Genomic DNA, 19,735 nt, shown 5'->3' on the forward strand with positions numbered 1-19,735 from the left:
CTACCAAGCCTGAACCAAATCAGAAAAAAGGCAATTTCATATTTATCCAAGGAATTTTGACCCTTGTAGATGTTAGCACTTTCAAAAAAGTGTCACTCAGGTACACAAAATCACCAGATAATCCACCTTCTGAAAACCATAACTAAAAATATTTTCATATAATCTCTCCAATGCTCATGAGCATGAGGGCTTACTCCATATACAAAGTGGATTCCCTTGAAACCTGTAAAAAATATCTTTTACACCTATTCTCCATACAGTCAACTTGTTTCCTGCCTGGGACATGCTGCCAGGAATTCCTTGACATTTGTATCCTCAAAACTCTTTTATAAGTGCTTGAAGGAGAAGACCAACCCCACTGGAGGGCAAAAGTCCCAGGTGTTGTCTTTTCATTAGCAGCAGCAGGCACACAAAGATGTAACTACAACATTTGTATGGTAGGATGAGTTTTCCCATTTTCCCAAAATTCACTTCCTATGAAAAAGTAAAAAGTAGATAGTGACCTGACACGTTCAAATCTTAGTTAACTGGTGACAACCCCTCTTTAGCTACAGCAAAGCACAGCCTTTGGTCTGGTTCCAACAGCATGATTTATTACATTATCTTTATCACCAATTTCCTGGAAATCAAAAAGATTTTTAGAGATTTACATCTCTTCAGTTTTTATTTGGTTTTCTACACAGAGATATTCAACCAGTAGCTTGGAACAGTTTGGTTAATTTATCTAAATATCTTCTTTCTCCCTTAAAATTAGCATATTACTTGTATGATTTTAACTGGTTATACTGAAGCTTTTGTTCTTGGTCATTCTTTTAAAGAACCTAAAATTGGTTTTCCCAGTAGATTTGGACTGTGTTAAGTAGAACTGATGACTATGCCGACAAAACCTAAAACTAGAGTTTGCTTCTGCTGTTCTTGGAATGTCTACTGAGATGATTTTGCTAAATTTCTAATGCCCATCCATTCGTGTCCTCATTTTTTAGAACTTTTAAAAGCTCTTAACACAGATTCAAAAGTTGACCAGGCAGTGGTTGAAATTTCAAAAGATTTTACATGCTGCCATTTTTAAGCTTATTTACATGGAACCTCCAACATCAATGATTCATTTTTTTTTAAAGAACTGTGTGAACAGTTCAAATGTTAAACTTATTTTGCACTATTTTACTAAGGTTTGAACTTCTGTGATTTTACCTACATTTAGAATTGATCTGGTCTGACTAGTGTTTATGGCTTCATGTAGCAAGGTTTCTGCCCAAGAGCTAGTACATTGGTAGTCCACTAGGTACTCATCTCCTTGTCCTCCTAGATAAACGAACTATATTTTTAGTATGTTGTGACTCTTCTTAAACAAGTTTTAAAAAGTTAGTGGCCTCCTTAAATTTTTTATTTCATACACTGGGGCCAGGTCTCTCGATCGTACAAAGGGCTTTAAAATATATGGTGCTGTATAATCTTTTTTTATTCCTTGTGTATGACAGCATGATAGACTGTGTTATTTCCAAACTGGCCTTGGCATGTTGTCTCTGCTCAAGACCTCCTGTTGTAAGGGTCATACCATACCTAGAGAACTGTCTAAGAATCCATGTTCAGAAGGTTAATGATACAGCACTGTATTTATTCACACTGACACCTGAAAGGACTCAGAAACACACAAAAATTCCATTACTGAAAGCACTCATTATTATGCTTTTAACTTCGCTGGTCTTTGAGAAATGAATGCACAAGAGCAGAAATGTCTGGGATCACTTTGTCGCTCAGATTCTTCCCTTTTTTGTGGACATTTTTCATCCTAAAAACTAAGTGGTTGCATCGGTACAAGAAACAACTGAAGCATTCCTGCAGGCAGGAATGCACGGGGAACTGTTCTACAGGTTCCCACGCAAGCACTGCGAGCAGCAACGAGCCCGACCCGCGGCTCTGGGCCGGCCACGGGCAGCGGCCGCCCCTCAGCCCCGGGCGGCGCCGGCCGTGGCCCCCGCGCGGCCCTCGACTCCCGCAGCCCCGCCTCCGCCTCTGATTGGCGGAGAGCGCGGCTGCCGCTCCCGCCATTGGCCCCTCGGGCAGCGGTCGCGCTCGCCATTGGCTGCCGGCGGGTGCCACTCGGGGCGGCGGCGGCCGGGGGAGGTGGTGAGGCGGCCGGGCCCATCCTCTGCTGGCGGCGGCGGCGGCGGCGGCGGCACCATGGTGAGCTCCGCCGGGCCGCCCGCCCTGCCCGGGGCCGGGCCGCGTCCGCTCTGCCGGCACCGGGCCCGCGGTGGGAGGGAAGGGGCTGAATCCCCTTGGGAAGCGGGCAGCCGGGCCCCATAGCTTTGTTTCGGGGGAGATGGGTGATGTTTCGGTGGGGTCGCTTCCCGGCGGGGTGATGGGCAGGGTGGGGTGGGATGCTGCGCGGCGGGGGAAGGGGTTACCCTGCCGCCCGGGGCCTGACCGTGCCACCGCCTCGTCCTGCCCCACAGTACGGCTTCGTCAATCACGCCCTGGAGCTGCTCGTCATCCGCAACTACGGCCCCGCCGTCTGGGAGGACATCAAGTAAGTGTCTGTGCGCGTGTCTGCGCGCGTCCGTCCGTGTGTCTGTCTGTGGATGCGCGTCTGTGTGCGCGCGTTCCGCGGGGGTGCGCAGCTCCGGGAGCCGGGCCGGGTACCGAGTACCAGCGCTCCGTTTGCCGTGCCGGGCGGGTCTGCGGGCCGCAGGGGCCGGCAGCGGCACCGGCAGCGGCACCGGCAGCGGTGCCCGCAGCTCTGCGGCCCGGCAGAGGCACCCAGGACGCGGCTCCCAGACGTGACAAACCAGCGCGGCCCCTGCCGCACCTCGTCCCGCTCATGGCTTCCCTTAACGCCTCCAAAACCCGCCTCGATCCATCTTTCCCGGTGTCCAGGAGCCGCGGGGGATGGCAGTGAGCCCCGCGGTTCCCTCGGTTATAAGGAGTATGTGGCCGAAGTGCTGTCCTGGCATCAGGCCGCCAGGTGAACCGTGCAGCAGTTGCATCCCTCTGCATCCCCGAAGGAACTAAGATACAGTGTTTGTTTAATAAACATTGTCTAAAAATAGTGTCAGGTTTTGGTAATGTCCTCAGCTCGAAATCAAAACGGTCACTGATTATTTAATCTTAAATACATATTTAAGATTATATGTATTATCCTTACATATCCATACATATGTAAGGATGCAAGTAGAAGAATGGTTTTTGGCTTCATTTCTTGAACCTGGTTTCTTGAGCCCAGCCCTTGCTTTTCTGGTGGTATAATGTTTTTCTAAGGAGCTGACTGCCTTCACTTTAAACCTTTGATCAGTTGTGAGCTTGCACTAAAAGTTTTAAACGAATGTGCAAACAAAATTCTGTTTACCTGAAAAATAGTAGCATGAACCGCTGGGCAAAACTACAAAAAAAATTTTTGAAAGGTTGTAAAAAGCTTACAGAGTTGTAGGCTTACTTCATCAGGCTTTTGGCAACATGTGGTCAGAAGAAATGGTTTAATATGATCTCTTGATAAGCCAGAAGTCGATTATCCAACTTGGAGAGAGTGATCCTCTTTCAGCTGGATGCCTTCTGTAGGCCTCTGTTACATTTATTTTAATATGTCAGTGTTGATGTTGATTTTATAATATATTGCTGTTGTCTTAATACAGTTCAAAAGGCCAGTTTTGATTGTGAGATTTTTGTTACCATGACATATTTTTTTCATAAAATCATTTGTTAAGAATGTGGTAATCTTGCACAGTACCATGAAATCAGAGAATCATAGAAATGTTCTCTGGAAGGGGCCTCTGGAGGTCATCTAGTCCAGTTTCTGTTCCAACCTGGATTGGTACTGGCAGTAGATCAGGGCTCAGCTATGACTTTTGTCTAGTCAAGTCTTTAAAATGACCAAAGGTGAGTCCACAGTTGTGGTTCAGCAGGCATGCATTGTTCTGTTGATCCCTGACCAGGTACTCTGTAAATTACTGTTTGCAAATACAGTTCTGTGCATAGCACAGATGAACTTTTAGTGTACACCACAGAGTTTTGTGCTATAAGTGAGGCATTTATTTTCCTTACATACTGAACATTTCTAAACACAATCTACTTTGAATTCCTGTTTTGATTCTTTAAAATGACGTATATTAATTAAGAGGTGATAAAATAGTGACACATGCATAATTTTCCATGAAAATTAAAATAAATAAAGAGAAGAAAAATATGCATAAAATAGGATGTTCACTATTTCTTGCCATGGCATCCCTTACCAAGATGCCTTTAAGTATCATGAACCACTTTTTGTCCAGATTACTCACTGAATATGTATTTGTATTTAAGATCAATCCACCAGAGAAGAAACAGAGTTTCATCTTCTAGCATAAGACCATACTGCAGAGTGTCAGAGCACAGCCATAATTCCTGATGCATCCTGTCTCTTTAGATTTTGGAAACACCTGATGGAATACTGTAGATAACTAAAACCTATGAGGAATATTACTCATATAACATTTTGGAGAAATCTAATAGAAATATACAAAATACTTTTCTAAGGTCAGCTGTGATAATTCAGGAAGCTGGTATCTCCTGTTTCTGCTTTTCAAATGAGAAACATTTGTGTCTTGTGGCAGCCCAGCAGGTAGGCTCTGTTGTTAGCTCACAAGAAGATGACTCTCTGGAAGGAAACCAGCACGACACCACCCAGCAGAAAATTGGAATGTGATCCCCAAGAAGGAGCCAATGCATTTGCAAGAGTTGCCATAGCTCCTTATGTGGAATTGGTCACCATGGGGTATTTATTCAGCAGGATTTCTCAGTTGTGTATCCTAGAGTTCAGAAACCAGTAAACCAGCCCTCACTGGAACACATTCTAGTGGCACTGATTTAGGGAATAGTAGTGTCAGCTGGTAGCCAAGTGATGTTGATGAAAAACTTGGATGTTTTACCTTTTATTAGCTAATACAAACTTCTTGCAAAGGCTTTTTTTGTTAGAACTGCTAATCATTTAGGAAACAGCAAGAAAGTACAGAGCAGTGTTGTGGCATGCTGAATTGGATCAGTTGAATCACAGATGACTGGAGAAATAATTATTGAAGTCAACAGTCCTTGGCTGTTTCAAAAAAAACCCAAGAGGAACTTTTCACTGTTAGTAAGCTTGAATTTGCAATAGAACTTCAGCGTTTTTGTGAAATAGAGAGACCTCTGGGTAGTTCAGTACAAAATTTCTTATCTAAACTTTTCTGGTTTTTTTCAATATTGAGCTGGTCACATACTGCTGTTTTGTTCTCTCTGAAGTCAGCACAGAAGATGTGAATCAGCCCTGCAGAGTGGTGGGTTATGATTGCTGAATGATTCTGAAATGCCAACAGGTGAATTTGTACTTAGTGTTGATAGAAGGGGAAAGAAAACATGAAACTAAATAAACTGAAGTAATGAAATATGGTCATTCTTCAAATAAAGTGAATTTTAGAAAGTTAAATGCTGAATTGAAAGGGTATTGTCCATCTGAAACATGGAAACTCTTTTGTAGCGTGTTCAGTCAAGAGGTGTTGAATGAAGTTCTTACATAGAGAATTTGGGTACCCAAATAGTTGAATTTGATGTTCTTACAAGAGTGCTGTTTTCAGTGCCATCACTTACTGTTACCTGAGTTAGCATGATGATTTCAAGTCTCTGTGCCTGATTTTTTTTTCATTTTTCAGCATTATTGTAAAACCATGATCTCATCAGAAAAAGATTCACTGTTTTTCAATGGCCCAGAGTGGAATTCTTGGGAAAGTTAGCCTCCATGTTATTTTCACCCACTTTAAAAAAAAAAAAAGCATAACTGAACAAAATACTCCTTTACACATCAAATAATAAGGCACTAAGTTAATGGAAAAATTACAGTGTATACTTTGATATAGGGCTTGACTTTCCTAAAGAACTAGAATTGAAATGCTTGACACACAAAATGGTTCAAAGCCTTCTATTTTTGAACCAGCATTCTGGATCCCAAATAGGTTGAATTTAAAATAAGACTAAGAAAGCTGGCATATAAGTAATGAAAGTTAGTCTTGATTTATGACAACTTTCCTCATTTTCTCAACAGCAAAGTCTCAAAAATTTGCTTCTCCTTAGGGTTTTCTCTGACTGCCACTTGCAGAATTAAGAATTTGAACTAATAAACAGGGGTTTTGTTATGAAGCCCTAGAATCATTAGAGGATTTATCCAGCAAAGCTGGATGAGCAACAGGGAGTGAGAGGAAAGTCCTTCTGTAGCTTCTGAATTCTGCAGCAGCAGATGTTTCTTGGTGGAAAGTGAAGATGAGTTACTAGTAAATCAACAGTTAACCTAGAACTGTTAACCACACTGTTGCTGAGAAAACAGTTTTCATTTGTTCCTTCCATACTTAAGAGAAAACCTCTTGTGACTCCTTTATTTTGTATTTGTTCCATCCAGAGGGCTGGTTTAGACTGTGTGGCCACTGTGGCCACCGTGTGGCTGGTTCTCAGGGTGGTTCTCAAGATTCCTTTGGCATTAGATATCTTCAAGTCCTCTGCAGCCAACATAAACTCCAAGTTGTCAGGCCTGGCCATTCCCACATACATGCAATTCTGGGCTCATGTCTGTTTAAGGCCAAATTTGTACTGCTGGGTGATGTGGTAGTGTGTGCACACAATTGTAAGTAGTGTACATGGAATTACTGCCCATGTACCTGTCCAAAACAATGCAGAGAGATTACTCACATTGTCAAAATAAATAAAAATTTCCAGGGCTCAAGAAATTGTATTCCCTAGTATGTTTCTATGGCAGGCATGTTTTTATGGTGTGTGATAGTACATTTTTAAAAGAGGCCTCTACCATAAAATCTGAGCTCTTCTGCAACAGGTATCACTTATGGCTGAGCTGAACAGCCAATATATGTGAAATTCTGATCACTCCATTCAGCAGTTCTAAGGGTTTAATTGTGTGACAAGCATTGACAGGGATGTCTTCTTGAAACAGCTCCAGGTCAATATGTGGGAGCTAGAGCAATATTGTCAGCAGGGAATATGTACAGAGTCTTTTTTCCTGTGTTTCCCAGCACTGTTCCTCTGTGTTTGATTAAATGAATACAGGATTTTCCCATGGGCTCCTAAATCTGAATTGAGGCCAGGTTAGATGCTCAAATTGTGACACTTTCAAACATACTGCCAAGAAAATGAATGAGAACTCAAAAATCTAATAAAGAAATGCATTAAAATACTTCATTACAAGCCCGTAGAGTAAATTGATATTTTCCCCACACAGGTATATGAAATATCTGGATTTGGGAAATGAAATGGCATAGGCAGTCAGTCACTTCCGTTTTTATGGTAGAAGTCCCCACAAAAACATGTAGTGTGGAAAAACTAGAGTGGAAGTTGAAACTCAATGTTTGCTAAAAGCAACTACATAGAGGTGAAAACACTTTTAATTTTGGTTCCGGAGAAGTGTTGAAACTTGCACAGTAGAGAAATAGGCATTTTTTGCCCCTTTGCTGTCTGTACCTTAGCATGGGGATATATAAATCAAGTAATAGTCTTACATCCCTGGTGCTCAGTGCTTAATGTAGAATTAAGGCATCTGCTCCTGCCTTTGCCCTGTTTTGTCCTCTGGAGGGGTTAGGATGGCATGTGCTGTCCACACTTTTAAGTGCCAAGATTCCAGGTCTCTGGAGCCTTCTGGTCAGCACAGACTCTACAGGGACCCAGTGGTCTGGAAGTGCACACTATGGAAGAGCAAAAGTCAATTGCTTGTCCTAGGAGGAAGGAAACTTCCCCCAAGTTTCACAGATGATCACCTACCAAGGATCCAGGCTCTTTAAGGCGTTTTTTTTTTTCTGTAAATTTCCTGTTATGGTTAAAATGGTGAAACACTGAGGATTGAGTAATTGGCCTGGTGCAATGTGGAAAAGGAAAGTGGAAAGCTCTGCTTGGTTTCAAATTGGGTTCAGCTGAAGTGGTAGAAGACTGTACCATTTGAGGAAGTGAAAGAAACTGCAGGGCCTGGAAATGAAAACTAAACAGACAGAAACTTCCACATCCTATTGATGAAGGTTAACATAGGTCAGACTAGTGACTTGGTGTGGCTTTTGCAGTGAAATGTAGGTGATTTAAGAGTACATATCATGGGGTAAATTGTCAAAGGCATTCCTAGAAGTTAGGTTTATTAGTAGTCTTGTATGTTGCCTGCTTAAGTCAGGAAAGGTAGATGCTTTTATTCATTTGCCTATCTAAAAATGGTACTCCACTGATTCCCCTAGCATTTAGATTATTAGGAAGTCATGACAGGATGTGCTATTCTGATTAATTATATTTGTAATATACCTAGAATTTACCATTCTAAAATAGTAAATAATATAAATAAATAATATAAAATAAATAGTAAATGCCTTTAAGAAAATATTTTTTCAAGGAGATGGGCTTGTTTCTGGGGAGTTTCTCACAGCAAAAATTGTCCATTTTTATGCTACTTAAACAATGTAAATAATAAAAAACTTCTTTAGCTGCAGAATGAAGGCCCTTGCTTGGCTTTCTGTGTTTCTATGCTGTGTTCAAAATGTCACTTTGGCAGAGATTTTTTTTCTTTTTATGAATATATCAAAACACAACTTATATTTGTTGACAAATCCTGTGAGAATCAAGATTTTGGCCTACTGCTATTGCTTAGCACAGTGTTTAGATGTAGTAATAGCTCCTGCTATAGTGTAGTTTGCCTTTTCAGAAACCTGGGAAAATATGCACAACTGCTCTAGTGAAAGACTCTTTTAACTTGCAATAGCAAGCTCTTAAAATTAGTGGGAATTTAGATACTTTGTAGGTCTGATGCTGGTAGGCTGTAAAGTCCATGAAAAATGTGTTTTCAGCATAAAAAGTGCTTAGTATCTTAAAAAACCAGAACCACTGATCACATACTGGGCACCCTAAGTGAATGAAACCTTTTTGATCTATGGTGTTCTTGCCTATTTTAAATGGAAATGGTATAACTGGCCTCATGAGATTGTTGGAGACCTAATTAATGCTTCTGCATGCAATTAGTGGAGATCAATTCCACAGGAAAACACATTAGAAAGAAATAATTCTCTCTTCAGAACTAGATTTGAAAACTGCTGTAAATCAATCCTGAGGTTATCTATTGAGGAATGGGATAAAACTAAACACAAAATAGTTATGCATTAATGGAGTAGGATGTAGCCCCAGCACTGAGGGAGCTGGAAGCCTGGAGGAATAGGAACAGGTTTTGTGGGCTCATGGATGTGGCTGGGATGCTGTGTCATACAGGCTTGGGAACAGACAGGGAAATGTTGCTTGGAGCAAACTGCTCTAATGGTGCTGAGTGGGCCTGAGTTCATCTTACCTGCTTTCACTAAACTGCAAAGAAAAATTCACCAGACGCTTATGGCTCTTTATGAGACATGTTTTATTTCTTTGTAATTGTTCTGGAAAGTGTTTTTCAAGTTTTGAGCTGACTGTAGTTTCTATTTATAGGGCAGCCCTTTAGAAAGCATGTAAAACAGTGCCATAGTCTGTAACAGTCTGTCTGCAGTGATAACAGTAGGAGAGAAATTGAATAATCAACAGCTTAGAATGTAAAATTTTTGTAGAAAATCTATTTGTGTATGTAGGTACATATGCAAATAAATACTGATGTGCATGCCTGTGTGTATGTGCATATTATGTCTACATAATCACCATGTGGCCTGGGCAATAAAAATGCAAACTAAACAGGAAATAAGAATCAAATATCTGTACAAAATGTGACTGGGGCACTTCAGTTAATAATCATCTGTAGTGGAAGCAAGTGACAAAGTCTTCCAGTTATCTTTGGTATTTCTTGTCAAGAGGTTGATTTGCAGGAGAACCTTGTTGCAAACCTCCTTGTAAATTTCTAGGTGTAGGTTTTGATGTGTCTCAGACTTCAATTTTATTTTATCAAAGCTTTCTTATTTATCCTATTAAAGCCTTTGGGATTTCTCCCATCAAAATGCTGGCTTTCCTGTTCCTTTCTTCTGTACTTCTCCCTCCAGGAACTGTAGAATTCTGGGTGGTGAACAGGTGAGTTATGGAGTGTACCCTGTAGACCCACATACCATACCTGTGTGCTGCAGTGGTGGCAGTCAGTCCCTGTGAGTCCTCTTTCCTTCTTTGTTGAACTTCTGGGACTTTGCTCAGTATTTCCCTTTCCCAGCCCACAGTTAATTACTGTAAAAAATTATTGCTTTACAGCTTACTTGAACTTACTGATTCTTTCATGCTCAGAAGTGTTGCAGACATACTGTGTTAATTATTTTACCTGTCTTGTCACAGTGAACACTGGTAAAAAAAAATTATTGTTTCACTAGAGTTTAGATTGTGAATCCATTCTTATTTTGGATCATGTCATTCTTAGTTGTAAATAATTGCAGTGATCTATTAAAAAGCAAGAAATTGGAGGATTTGCTGTCTCTTTCAGTACCATGTGGGTTTGTTTACCCAGTGCTGAAGGCAATGTTCTGTTTGACCAATCTCAACAATTTTGAAAAAAATACAGATTGCAAACAAATAGATATGGGAAAGACACTTTGGAAAGCCATTAGTGGTGAAATGACAATAGATGGTTTCTTTTAATCCATACCCCTTTTAACATTATTGACTTTTTATCCAGAAAACAACATTTATTTTTTGTTTCTGTTTTAAAGTACTTGCTTCATACTATTCCAAAGTTCTAATCAGTTTGGTTTTTTTTAAGTGGTTCTGACTAAATGATTCTTCATGGGCAGGGAGGTTAATATTTACAAGCATCATAGGGTCAGAACACTATAATTTCTGCTATTTCAGTTCCTCACAGCGGAAGGACCTGCTTGAAGGTCAGGAGTTAAACTAAGTGGATGCCAAATTATTTAATTCCTCTGGGAAAGGGCTGGCTAAAATGAAATACTGGCATGTTATGAAACTTGGTGTGAGTGTTCTTGCAGTATCTCTCAGGTACTTTGCAGTTTTCCCAGAATTAAGTGCTTTTAGATGTGCCAGGATAACAGGTGTTATAAACACATCATTCACTCTTGTTAATGAAATGCACAAAGGAGTATTTTGTAAATACCATTCTTTTTATTCCACTTGCGTAAAAGGAAGCAAAATAATACTGGCTTTATATTTTTAATAATATTTTTAGTGCTTGTAGTAGCAGCAAGGAACTTGTACTTTTGTTAACTGTATCTTCTAGTATTATCTTGTTTTGAAAACCTACATTAAACACTCCCGTATCCAGCCTGTAAAACTGGGAAATAGCTCAGAACTGTGAAGTCTATAAATACACCTATTTATTTTACCCAGAACATCATTTTCCTGGACAGATTCCCATTTTTATTTAATCTTGTAACTTAATATAATTTATGTTCTTCCCAGCTGGGTATTTTAAAATATCCTTGGACGATCCAAAACATGTACAAGCCTGTTTTCTTTTTTTCCTTTTCAGAATAGTGGCTCAATATTTTTAATAACTTTTAGTAAAACGTCTTTGTGAAATACATGAAAAAAAGACCCGAGACATTTTGAAAAAAAACAACTGTCTGTGAAGTAATATGAGCAGTGAATTTGCCATTTCAATGTAAATGAGATGCAAAGGCAATGAATCTGGGTTCACAGATACCATCTTAGGTCTGCCCCATGTAATCCTGTTTAAGAGTGCTACTCTTGGAACGGAATTAAACTTGACTTGCTCCTATCCGCGAGATCAGAACTGTGCTGTGTTTCCAAGTGCAGTGGAGTTATTTTGTCATTAAGATTGTTTTGACTGATCTCTTCAATTTAATGAGCACTTTTACATCCTTGGTACACCAAGGATACTGAAGCGCAATGGTGGCAAAAGTCCCAGCAGAAACAATATGTATCATGGAAGAAGTCCTGGAGGTGGTCTTGGAACTAGCTGCTGTTTTTGGTGTGTTCAAGGTGACACACCCAGTGCACACACTTTGGGCTGAGTTTTGGTAGGAAGAGATCCAGTTGTGCTTTTGGGACACTGGATGATCTCTTAAAGTGATATCAGCAGCTTCTAAGTAATAACGTTATATCACAGAGAAGCCTATGCATCTTCAGGATGCAAAATAATTGTTCTTAAAGTCTTCTACCATATTCTTTGTCAATATTTGCTGCATGCAAATGGGAAGGGTTCTTCTTCTTTAAGAATTTCTTAAGATTCCAACTTTTTGACTGGCTACAGAGGCAGGATAGCAAGTATGACTTTACGGGAAAGAAAAAGTTTTGTCAGCAGCAATCTTCTTGATTGTGATTTATGCAAATTCCCTTTAAATACTACAGTCTGACTGCAAAACTACATTAAAACTCACCTTGTGCAGAATGGGCTATGTATAAGTAAGACCAGCCTAATGTCACATCTTGCCCAGCTGTGTTGTCCGTAAAATGTCCAAAAATGGCAAAAGAAATCCTTTCTACATCAAACCTCTATGAGAAATAAAAATGTGTGCATCCTATGGTTTAAAAATTTGAAGTGCAGGATCTGTTCTGATTTTAAGAATAGTTCTTCTTGGAATGCTTTCCACGCATAGCGTTTCAGCCATTTCTGTGAATTATTAACATCACCTTTGAACATTAGTAGTGTGTTTACAAATACTAAACTATTTGCACAATGGGAAAGATTCAAAGGGACCATTGTACACAGATGTATCACCTGTAATGCTGTTCCGTGCTGCTAAATCAACAGCAGTTTTGGGGGTGTTAGCATGACTGATGGAGGAAAGGCTGCTTTAAGACTTGATCCTGCTTCGATCTATTCAATAGGAATTTTTCCACTGATTTCAAGGCCAAATCTTTATGTGAAAAATATCCTCTGTATAGCTGTTATTTTCCGTGGTGCAATGGTTAAGGTTCTTCTCTTGCCCAAGTAAACTGCCTCACATTAACCTGGATAATAGAAACATTCTGGAGGAAAACAAAAGCATTTTAGAAAAGTCTGCGCTGGAATCTTTGTTTCCCACAATTGAAATAGCTCTGTGTAATCATTCAGAATTAGTCTAGAGTAAATAAAAAGGGCTGCCAGACTGTAGAAGTTAGGGCAGGCATGTCATAGGATTTAAGTTTTGAACCATGAAACATCACATCTCGTGTGATAGGAATCAGTTTGGGAAGAGCATTAAAATCCTGGGGTGTTTTAACATTTTGAACATAAATTTATAGGGGAGCAAAACCCACACTTTTGTCTCAATAAATGTCAATGAGACATTAATTGTAAATTCTGTTCTATTTGACTTGAAACTTACTTTGAAAGAACAGCCTTATAAAAGTTAGAAGTTTGCTACTGTAATACTGCTTCTTCACTAAAGAAATAAGCAGGGCTTGGGAATTTGCCAGAGCTTGTTGCTTTTGGCTCATTTCCAGTCAAGTTCTTAAGAAAGCTACCAACATGTTATTGCTGTTAATGTCTTTGTGATCAAACACCACAGTCTGTAGAAAACATTAGAACTATGCTAATTTCCTCCCACAATTTTATCTGGTCAAAACCTGTAACTTAAGATTGCAGCAAAACATTTCAAGGGAAATGCCACAGGTGTTTTTCTTTTTTGTTGTTTTTTTTTTTTTTTTTTTTTTTTTGTAAAGCTATGGACGGTGAAGTTTTCTCTAAAATGTGGTTAGCCAAATACAAATGTAAGGAATTACAGGTTATGGACAGCTGACCACAGCAGCTCTGCAAAGCTGAAAAAGCAGCCTCACTCTTAACATTAATTCTAATTATGACACTATCATATATTTCTTCCTATCACCCTTGTTATAAAACCATTTCCTTAGCGTAAGTGCAGGCAGCTTGGAGAAATCAGGTAGGGTCAGGAAATGAAGTGTGACAACTGCAGCCTTGGGGAAACAATTTGAGGTGTTCACCTGAATGACACTGCCCTGTTTCCTGGGCTGCTGGAGGTGAGTCATGGTCAGCCTCTGGTGCTGCCAGCTGTGAGGCTCTCTCAGACAAGTTCTTTGGAGACCCTGCTGTTTTGTAGCCTTGCTGAAGGACCAGTGCCTCTGAAAAAGTAGGATTGCTTTCACTTTGCAGTGGCCATTTTGGATAAACTCACAGAAGCATTTTCCCATCACATATAGTCTTAAGAGTAGTACTCCAGAGAGAAAGACTTTAGGAAGCTCTCACTGCTGTTAGATTACTGAGGGAAGCAGAAGGGTTTCAGAAGCCTGTCCACAAGCACTGTGCCTGTGTGTGGTCTGTATGCAGAGCAACTTCTGTGAAAAGGTGATGGAGCAGACAGGGAAATTCATCTAGCAGAAAAATAATACAGAGAAACAGATATCTAACTGAATTTTATTTCAGCTCAACACCTATCTAAATTGCTGGGATGCACCAGCACAACAGAGCTCAGAAGTATGAAGGAATGGACTTGGAATGGAAGAAGAAAGTTCTGAAATTTAATAATTTTCAAGTATGCATCTTAAAAAGGCAGTTTATCTTTTGACACAGTCTTAGATTAGCCATTGTCATATTTGCCATATTTGTAGAACAAGCAAAGAAATTTTTGCCTGCATGAGAAGTAACCAAGAAGTGTAATCCCCTGCCGGAGTAAATATTTACTTTGACAAATTTTCTAGAAAATTTTGCTCAACTTAAAAATATTTTTAGTGGGAAATACATCAGTAAGGCTACAGAGAAGATGGCTGCTGAGTGTTCCAAAGCATCTAGAGTAAACTAGGAAAAAATAGTTAAAATAATTAAATGGAATAGAATGAAATAACTGAAATAACCAGGGGTGATTTTAAAAAGTGGTGTCTCAGAGAAATTGCAAATATTGAAGGAAAACTTTGACAAAGTAAACTAAAGACAAATAAAATAAGAAAAAAAAAAAGCATAGCTTGGCACAGAGAAGTAAACAGGAAAAGTTCCAGTCAATGTAGTTGGAAAAAAATGCAAGTTTTGAAAGAGATACCAACATCAAACTGGGTCAGTTTTTCATAGAGAAAATTCTCACACAGAAAAGCTGTGTCTACTGAACTGTGTAAGTATGCAGTATTTTTGAGGATGTTCATTGCTTTTCCAGATGTGTGTATTATCCTTTGTGGTTTGGCTCAGATCAGAGAGACTAAAAGAAAGCACAGCATGTATCAGAGATGTGGGAAAGTTTGTTCACCCTTTGCAAACATCCCTCCAAACTGTAGCTGGCTTGTTACAGACCATGTTATGAGAACCAAAAAATCAAGATGGTTTTCTTTTCTCATATTCATTTCAGTTCTGTTCTTAGGAGTTGTAAACTTTACCTTCCTGTCCCTGATTGATCTCTTTTGTTTCAAGACATCATTTCCCACCTCTCTTCCTGCTTAAGACCCTGCTTAATTAAGGTTATTATAATATTTTTCATGTCATTGGATAGAGAATGATGTTTCTTTTACGGGGAATTATGAGGTACATTTAGTCTCACCTCCCCTATAACCTTGTCATTTTCTTTTAGAAAAATTGCTTAGCTTGTGTTCAGTTCATCATTCTTAGAGTGAGTATAAAAATGTTTATGTCAAGTAACAGTTTCAATACTTCCGGTATTAATAAATAATATATTTTTATATATTTTTAAAATAATATAAAAACAGTGTTGTGTAATTTTTGGACAGTGGGAAGAATGTGAGGAGCAAGATTAAAGGAAGATGAAGAGGAATAAGAAAATAATGGGTTCCAGATATCCATTAAGTGAACAGATTACCAAAGACTGATGATTACAAACGAGAGGGTTAGAGGACAAGTCATTTCACTTAGGTCAGTAAAATGCTGCCATATGAGATGGCAATCAGTCCTTCCCAGCAGAACCATTTGCTATCTAGCAGTTATAAGATCAACCAGAGTACTTAATTCTCAGACCTCTTCCCTTTGAGTACCTCAGGAAATGTTTCTGTTTCTATGGATGGATAATTCCACTACATCTGTAAATGCTTGAATTGTTCTGCAGGCATTATTATTTTGTATTAATTAACTTTTAAAATCAATGACACCATTTTAGGAAATTAAAACCTGAGTTACAGTCAAAGAATTTGATATTAATTTATGGGTGATTATGTTATGATAATGGAGAGAAAGTGTTTGATATGACAGGGGATGCGGGATTTTACATAGTAGATTTAGAATTCTACTTTTTGTAGGTCTTTGTAATTCCTCTGGTGACCCAGAAAAATTCAGAAGTTAGAAATATTGGCTCTGTAGGCTTGAGCCATATCTCAAAGAGCATTTCTTTGTATTTACTCAATTTACCAGTCATACTCTGGTAAAAGCTCTTCATTACCATGGTACTAGTAAATGATTGTTTACCCACTGTCCTCTTTAATTTGTACATTAGAAAAATAATCATACTACTACCAAGTTGAGGAATGTCTTGATTTGCATCCCTTGTCCTTAGAATTTTTTAAGAACCTACCTCATAATCTGCCTTTTTTATAATTTTTCTAATTCTGAGGGTATTTTTCTAAAGAGCAACATCGTATACTGATTTTTTTTTTTTGGTGTGATGCAAGATGTGATTCAGTAATTCACTTCAAGGCTTTCCTGTCTCTTTGCCTTTCTTTTGACTTCCTGAAATGAACTGCAGCATAGAGATACATTTAGATGAAAGGGTATAATTTCTTTTTAATGAGATAGCTGTGACCCTCCACCTGCAAATATAGTAATGATGCTGTGATCATATTAGTTTTGCTGAGCCAAAATATATTCTAAGTACATCAATTAGAGCATGAGTACTTACAAATGTCTCCTCTTTCATCATTATTTCTGCAAAGCACACTGTCTCTATAGAGAGTCATAGTAGGCAACACCACAGGAGGTGAGTACCTGTTTTAAAAAGCACACTGAGAAAGGAGGCTGTGCTCATTTTCCAGATGAGGACTTCGATAAACAGGGCACGACTTCATCAGAGAACACAGCAGGCCTCTCTGCACATCTCCTCATTTGCTGAAGAAAAATTTGCAAGGGAAATAAGAGCAAATACAGAATGCTGCTTTACATGAAACTGGGCAGAGACAGGGCCATGTCCATTGGCATGCTCTGTGCACAGCAGGGCCAACCCCATGGGAGCTGCCTCTTCAGTGTCCTGGGGTCTGCCTGCCCATGGAGGTGCTCCAGGAGATGGGACTCGCCACTCCTGCAGCACCAGTGGCCGGGCTCCTGTGCCGTGCAGACAGGGTAAAACAGGGAGGGAGGCACATGTGGGTCCTCCCTAGTAACTCACTTGTGCCAGATGCAAAGCTTGGGAGGCACATTCATTATCTGGGGGATCAACTTGTTTTCCTCAGTAAAAAAATAGACCCTCCAGATTTGTGCTGCCTTTTGGACAAGCTGCTGACTTCATGTTCAAGTTGAAGAGAATAGTAAAGGACATGAAGAACAAAGCAGTCGTTTTGGTTTTTTACTTGGTGTAAGTGTGCACAGGACATATATATGAGTCTTGTCTTAAACCTAGGTCAGAGAGTTGTTTCCTTTAGTGAAGAAACGTGTATTTTTATTCTGCTTTAGCTAAGTGGTGACGTGCTACATGTGAGAATAGGTGTGTGATATGAGAACAAGGCCTTGCAAAACCCTAGCATCCTTTTTCTTCCTATCTGCTGGGCATGTGCAAAATTCTGAAAAAAGATATTTGATTCGGTACCTGCATCTGTATTTTAAATTCCTCTTTGGACGTATCTGCAAATGGTTGTTAGAAACGTCCCATGCCTTTTGTAAATAAAGTGTAACTAAAATGTGATGGCATGAAAAAGCAAAAAGTGTTTAAAGAGCCCATCATGGGCTGCATTATTGGATAGTCTCTTATTTTAAAATGCAGATTTTGTCTTTACTAGTACAGCAACTTCTTTTTGAGGCTCTGTACTGAAAAATCATGTTTATTTTCCTGTAGCTAATTATTATTTTCAGAACACTTGTGGTCTGAAATATTTGTATTGTACACTAATGACTGGGATGTGGAACAAATTTATTTCTAATTTTCTGTCTTAAATAACTATACAAGCTTACTTGTTTTAAAAGACTTTTATCCATATGGTGCTTTTCCCTCAAGCAAACAGATTTTATTCTGTTTTCTTTTTAGGAAGGAGGCACAGCTGGATGAAGAGGGACAGTTTCTGGTCAGAATAATTTACGATGATTCCAAAACCTATGACCTCGTTGCAGCTGCAAGCAAGGTCCTTAGTAAGTAATGCAGATATCTTCTTTACCTATTCATCACAAAAAAGGTAATATCCTCCTGGCCCCCAAACCTGTGCAGCAGAGAGGAACAGGATTTAGCACAGGGGAAGTGAAAATGGAATATTGGTCTCAGAATTTTTTTTAAATCTTAGGAGAGAGAATTGTATTTCTTTATTTCTCTAAGAAAAATTTACTTCTTTTATTGCTTGAAATTATTTTTATTATTTCCAAAGTATTCTATCTTAAGCTGAAGAAATATACCTCATCCACACAACATGGGCAGTGTAACAAGCAGTCGTGAAGTAACAACATCCTGCTGCAACTGCAACTTTCAATCACTGCTGCAAGAGCAGTGAATGAATGAATGAATGAATGAATGAATGAATGAATGAATCCTTGATCTCTGCTGAAGAACAGTGCTGAGTCACAGAAATGCTTGTGGCATGGACACATTGCATTTAGTTGCATATCAGCCATTGATTTGGGTTGCATTCATTTTCAATCATTGCAGCTCTGGTCTAGAATTTAAAAGGTAGAATTATGCCCATCAGCATTATTTTATCTGCAGGCCCAAGTGCGGTATGAAATTGTTCTGCATCAGTAATTAGCCAAGAATCTGTAAGACTGATGACTGTAGTAATGTTGAATTGGAGCAGCTGATGTGGTTTCATGCTTTTGTAAATTGGAATTAACTCTGCTGAGGCGAGCATTACTAACAACCAAGTTCCTTTATTTTCAAGAAGTGATTCATTTTTCTGTATCAAAATCTAAATGCTAAACATGTGTGAAATGCACAGTGTGGTGAAATAATAATAGTAATTGGTAAATCTTAATGAAATTCCTGTATTGGATACTCTTTATTTGCCATATGAACCCTGAATCTTGCTTTGTTCTTGACCTACTGGATCTGGGTAGTGTTTTGGTACTATCTTTCTTGTTTATGAATGCAAGAGTAAAGAAATAAGTAAGTGTATGAAATACAGTGTTTGGACTGAATCATATTTTCCTGTTTTAACTAGATTTAAATGCTGGGGAAATTCTTCAAATGTTTGGGAAGATGTTTTTTGTGTTTTGTCAAGAATCTGGTTATGATACAATTCTACGTGTCTTGGGCTCAAATGTCAGAGAGTTTTTGCAGGTAAGAATTTTGCGCAAAATTGTTTCAGATACCAGACAGAATTGTTGCCTAGTCGAAAGAAATTTAATTTGAAATTCCAAAGAGAAATTTGCAACAGGAGTATTCATATGCTACTGATTGCAGGGGTGGTCTGTGTTAAGTAGACTTACCTTATTTATTGTAACAGAAAATGTGATCTTCAGGTTTTATGATATTTCTTCTGTTATCTCTGACTAATCATAGATACTGGATATTTCTAGTAGTATGTTATGTACAGAGCTAGGGCTCATAACAGCTCATCTCTTAAGATATTATCCTTCATCCATGAACTGAGGGTGGGATACTGCAGAACAGCATAAATATACTGCGTTATAAACACAAACAAAATTAAAATGATTCTTTAATAGCATGGAAGAAATGTAGGGTCTTCTCTAGAGTGTTATTTCTAGGTGTAGAAAAATGGCCTTTTTGTCACCTGAAGATTGTTCACTTCTGTAAGCACTTTGTATTTA

General features: G+C 39.0%; 1 protein-coding gene across 1 annotated transcript in view; it reads left to right on the forward strand.

Moving 5' to 3' along the window:
* Positions 1 to 2,112: 2,112 nt before the first annotated feature.
* Positions 2,113 to 19,735, forward strand: part of GUCY1B1 (guanylate cyclase 1 soluble subunit beta 1) — a 42,055-nt gene continuing 24,432 nt past the window's right edge. Inside the window, exons 1-4 of the mRNA XM_066548208.1 lie at positions 2,113 to 2,184; positions 2,457 to 2,530; positions 18,009 to 18,109; positions 19,126 to 19,244. Of these exons, the coding sequence (XP_066404305.1) occupies positions 2,182 to 2,184; positions 2,457 to 2,530; positions 18,009 to 18,109; positions 19,126 to 19,244 (297 nt within the window). The 5' untranslated portion in view covers positions 2,113 to 2,181. The remainder of the gene's footprint in view (positions 2,185 to 2,456; positions 2,531 to 18,008; positions 18,110 to 19,125; positions 19,245 to 19,735) is intronic.

Source organism: Molothrus aeneus, chromosome 4 (assembly GCF_037042795.1).
Source record: "Molothrus aeneus isolate 106 chromosome 4, BPBGC_Maene_1.0, whole genome shotgun sequence".
Lineage (NCBI taxonomy): Eukaryota > Metazoa > Chordata > Aves > Passeriformes > Icteridae > Molothrus > Molothrus aeneus.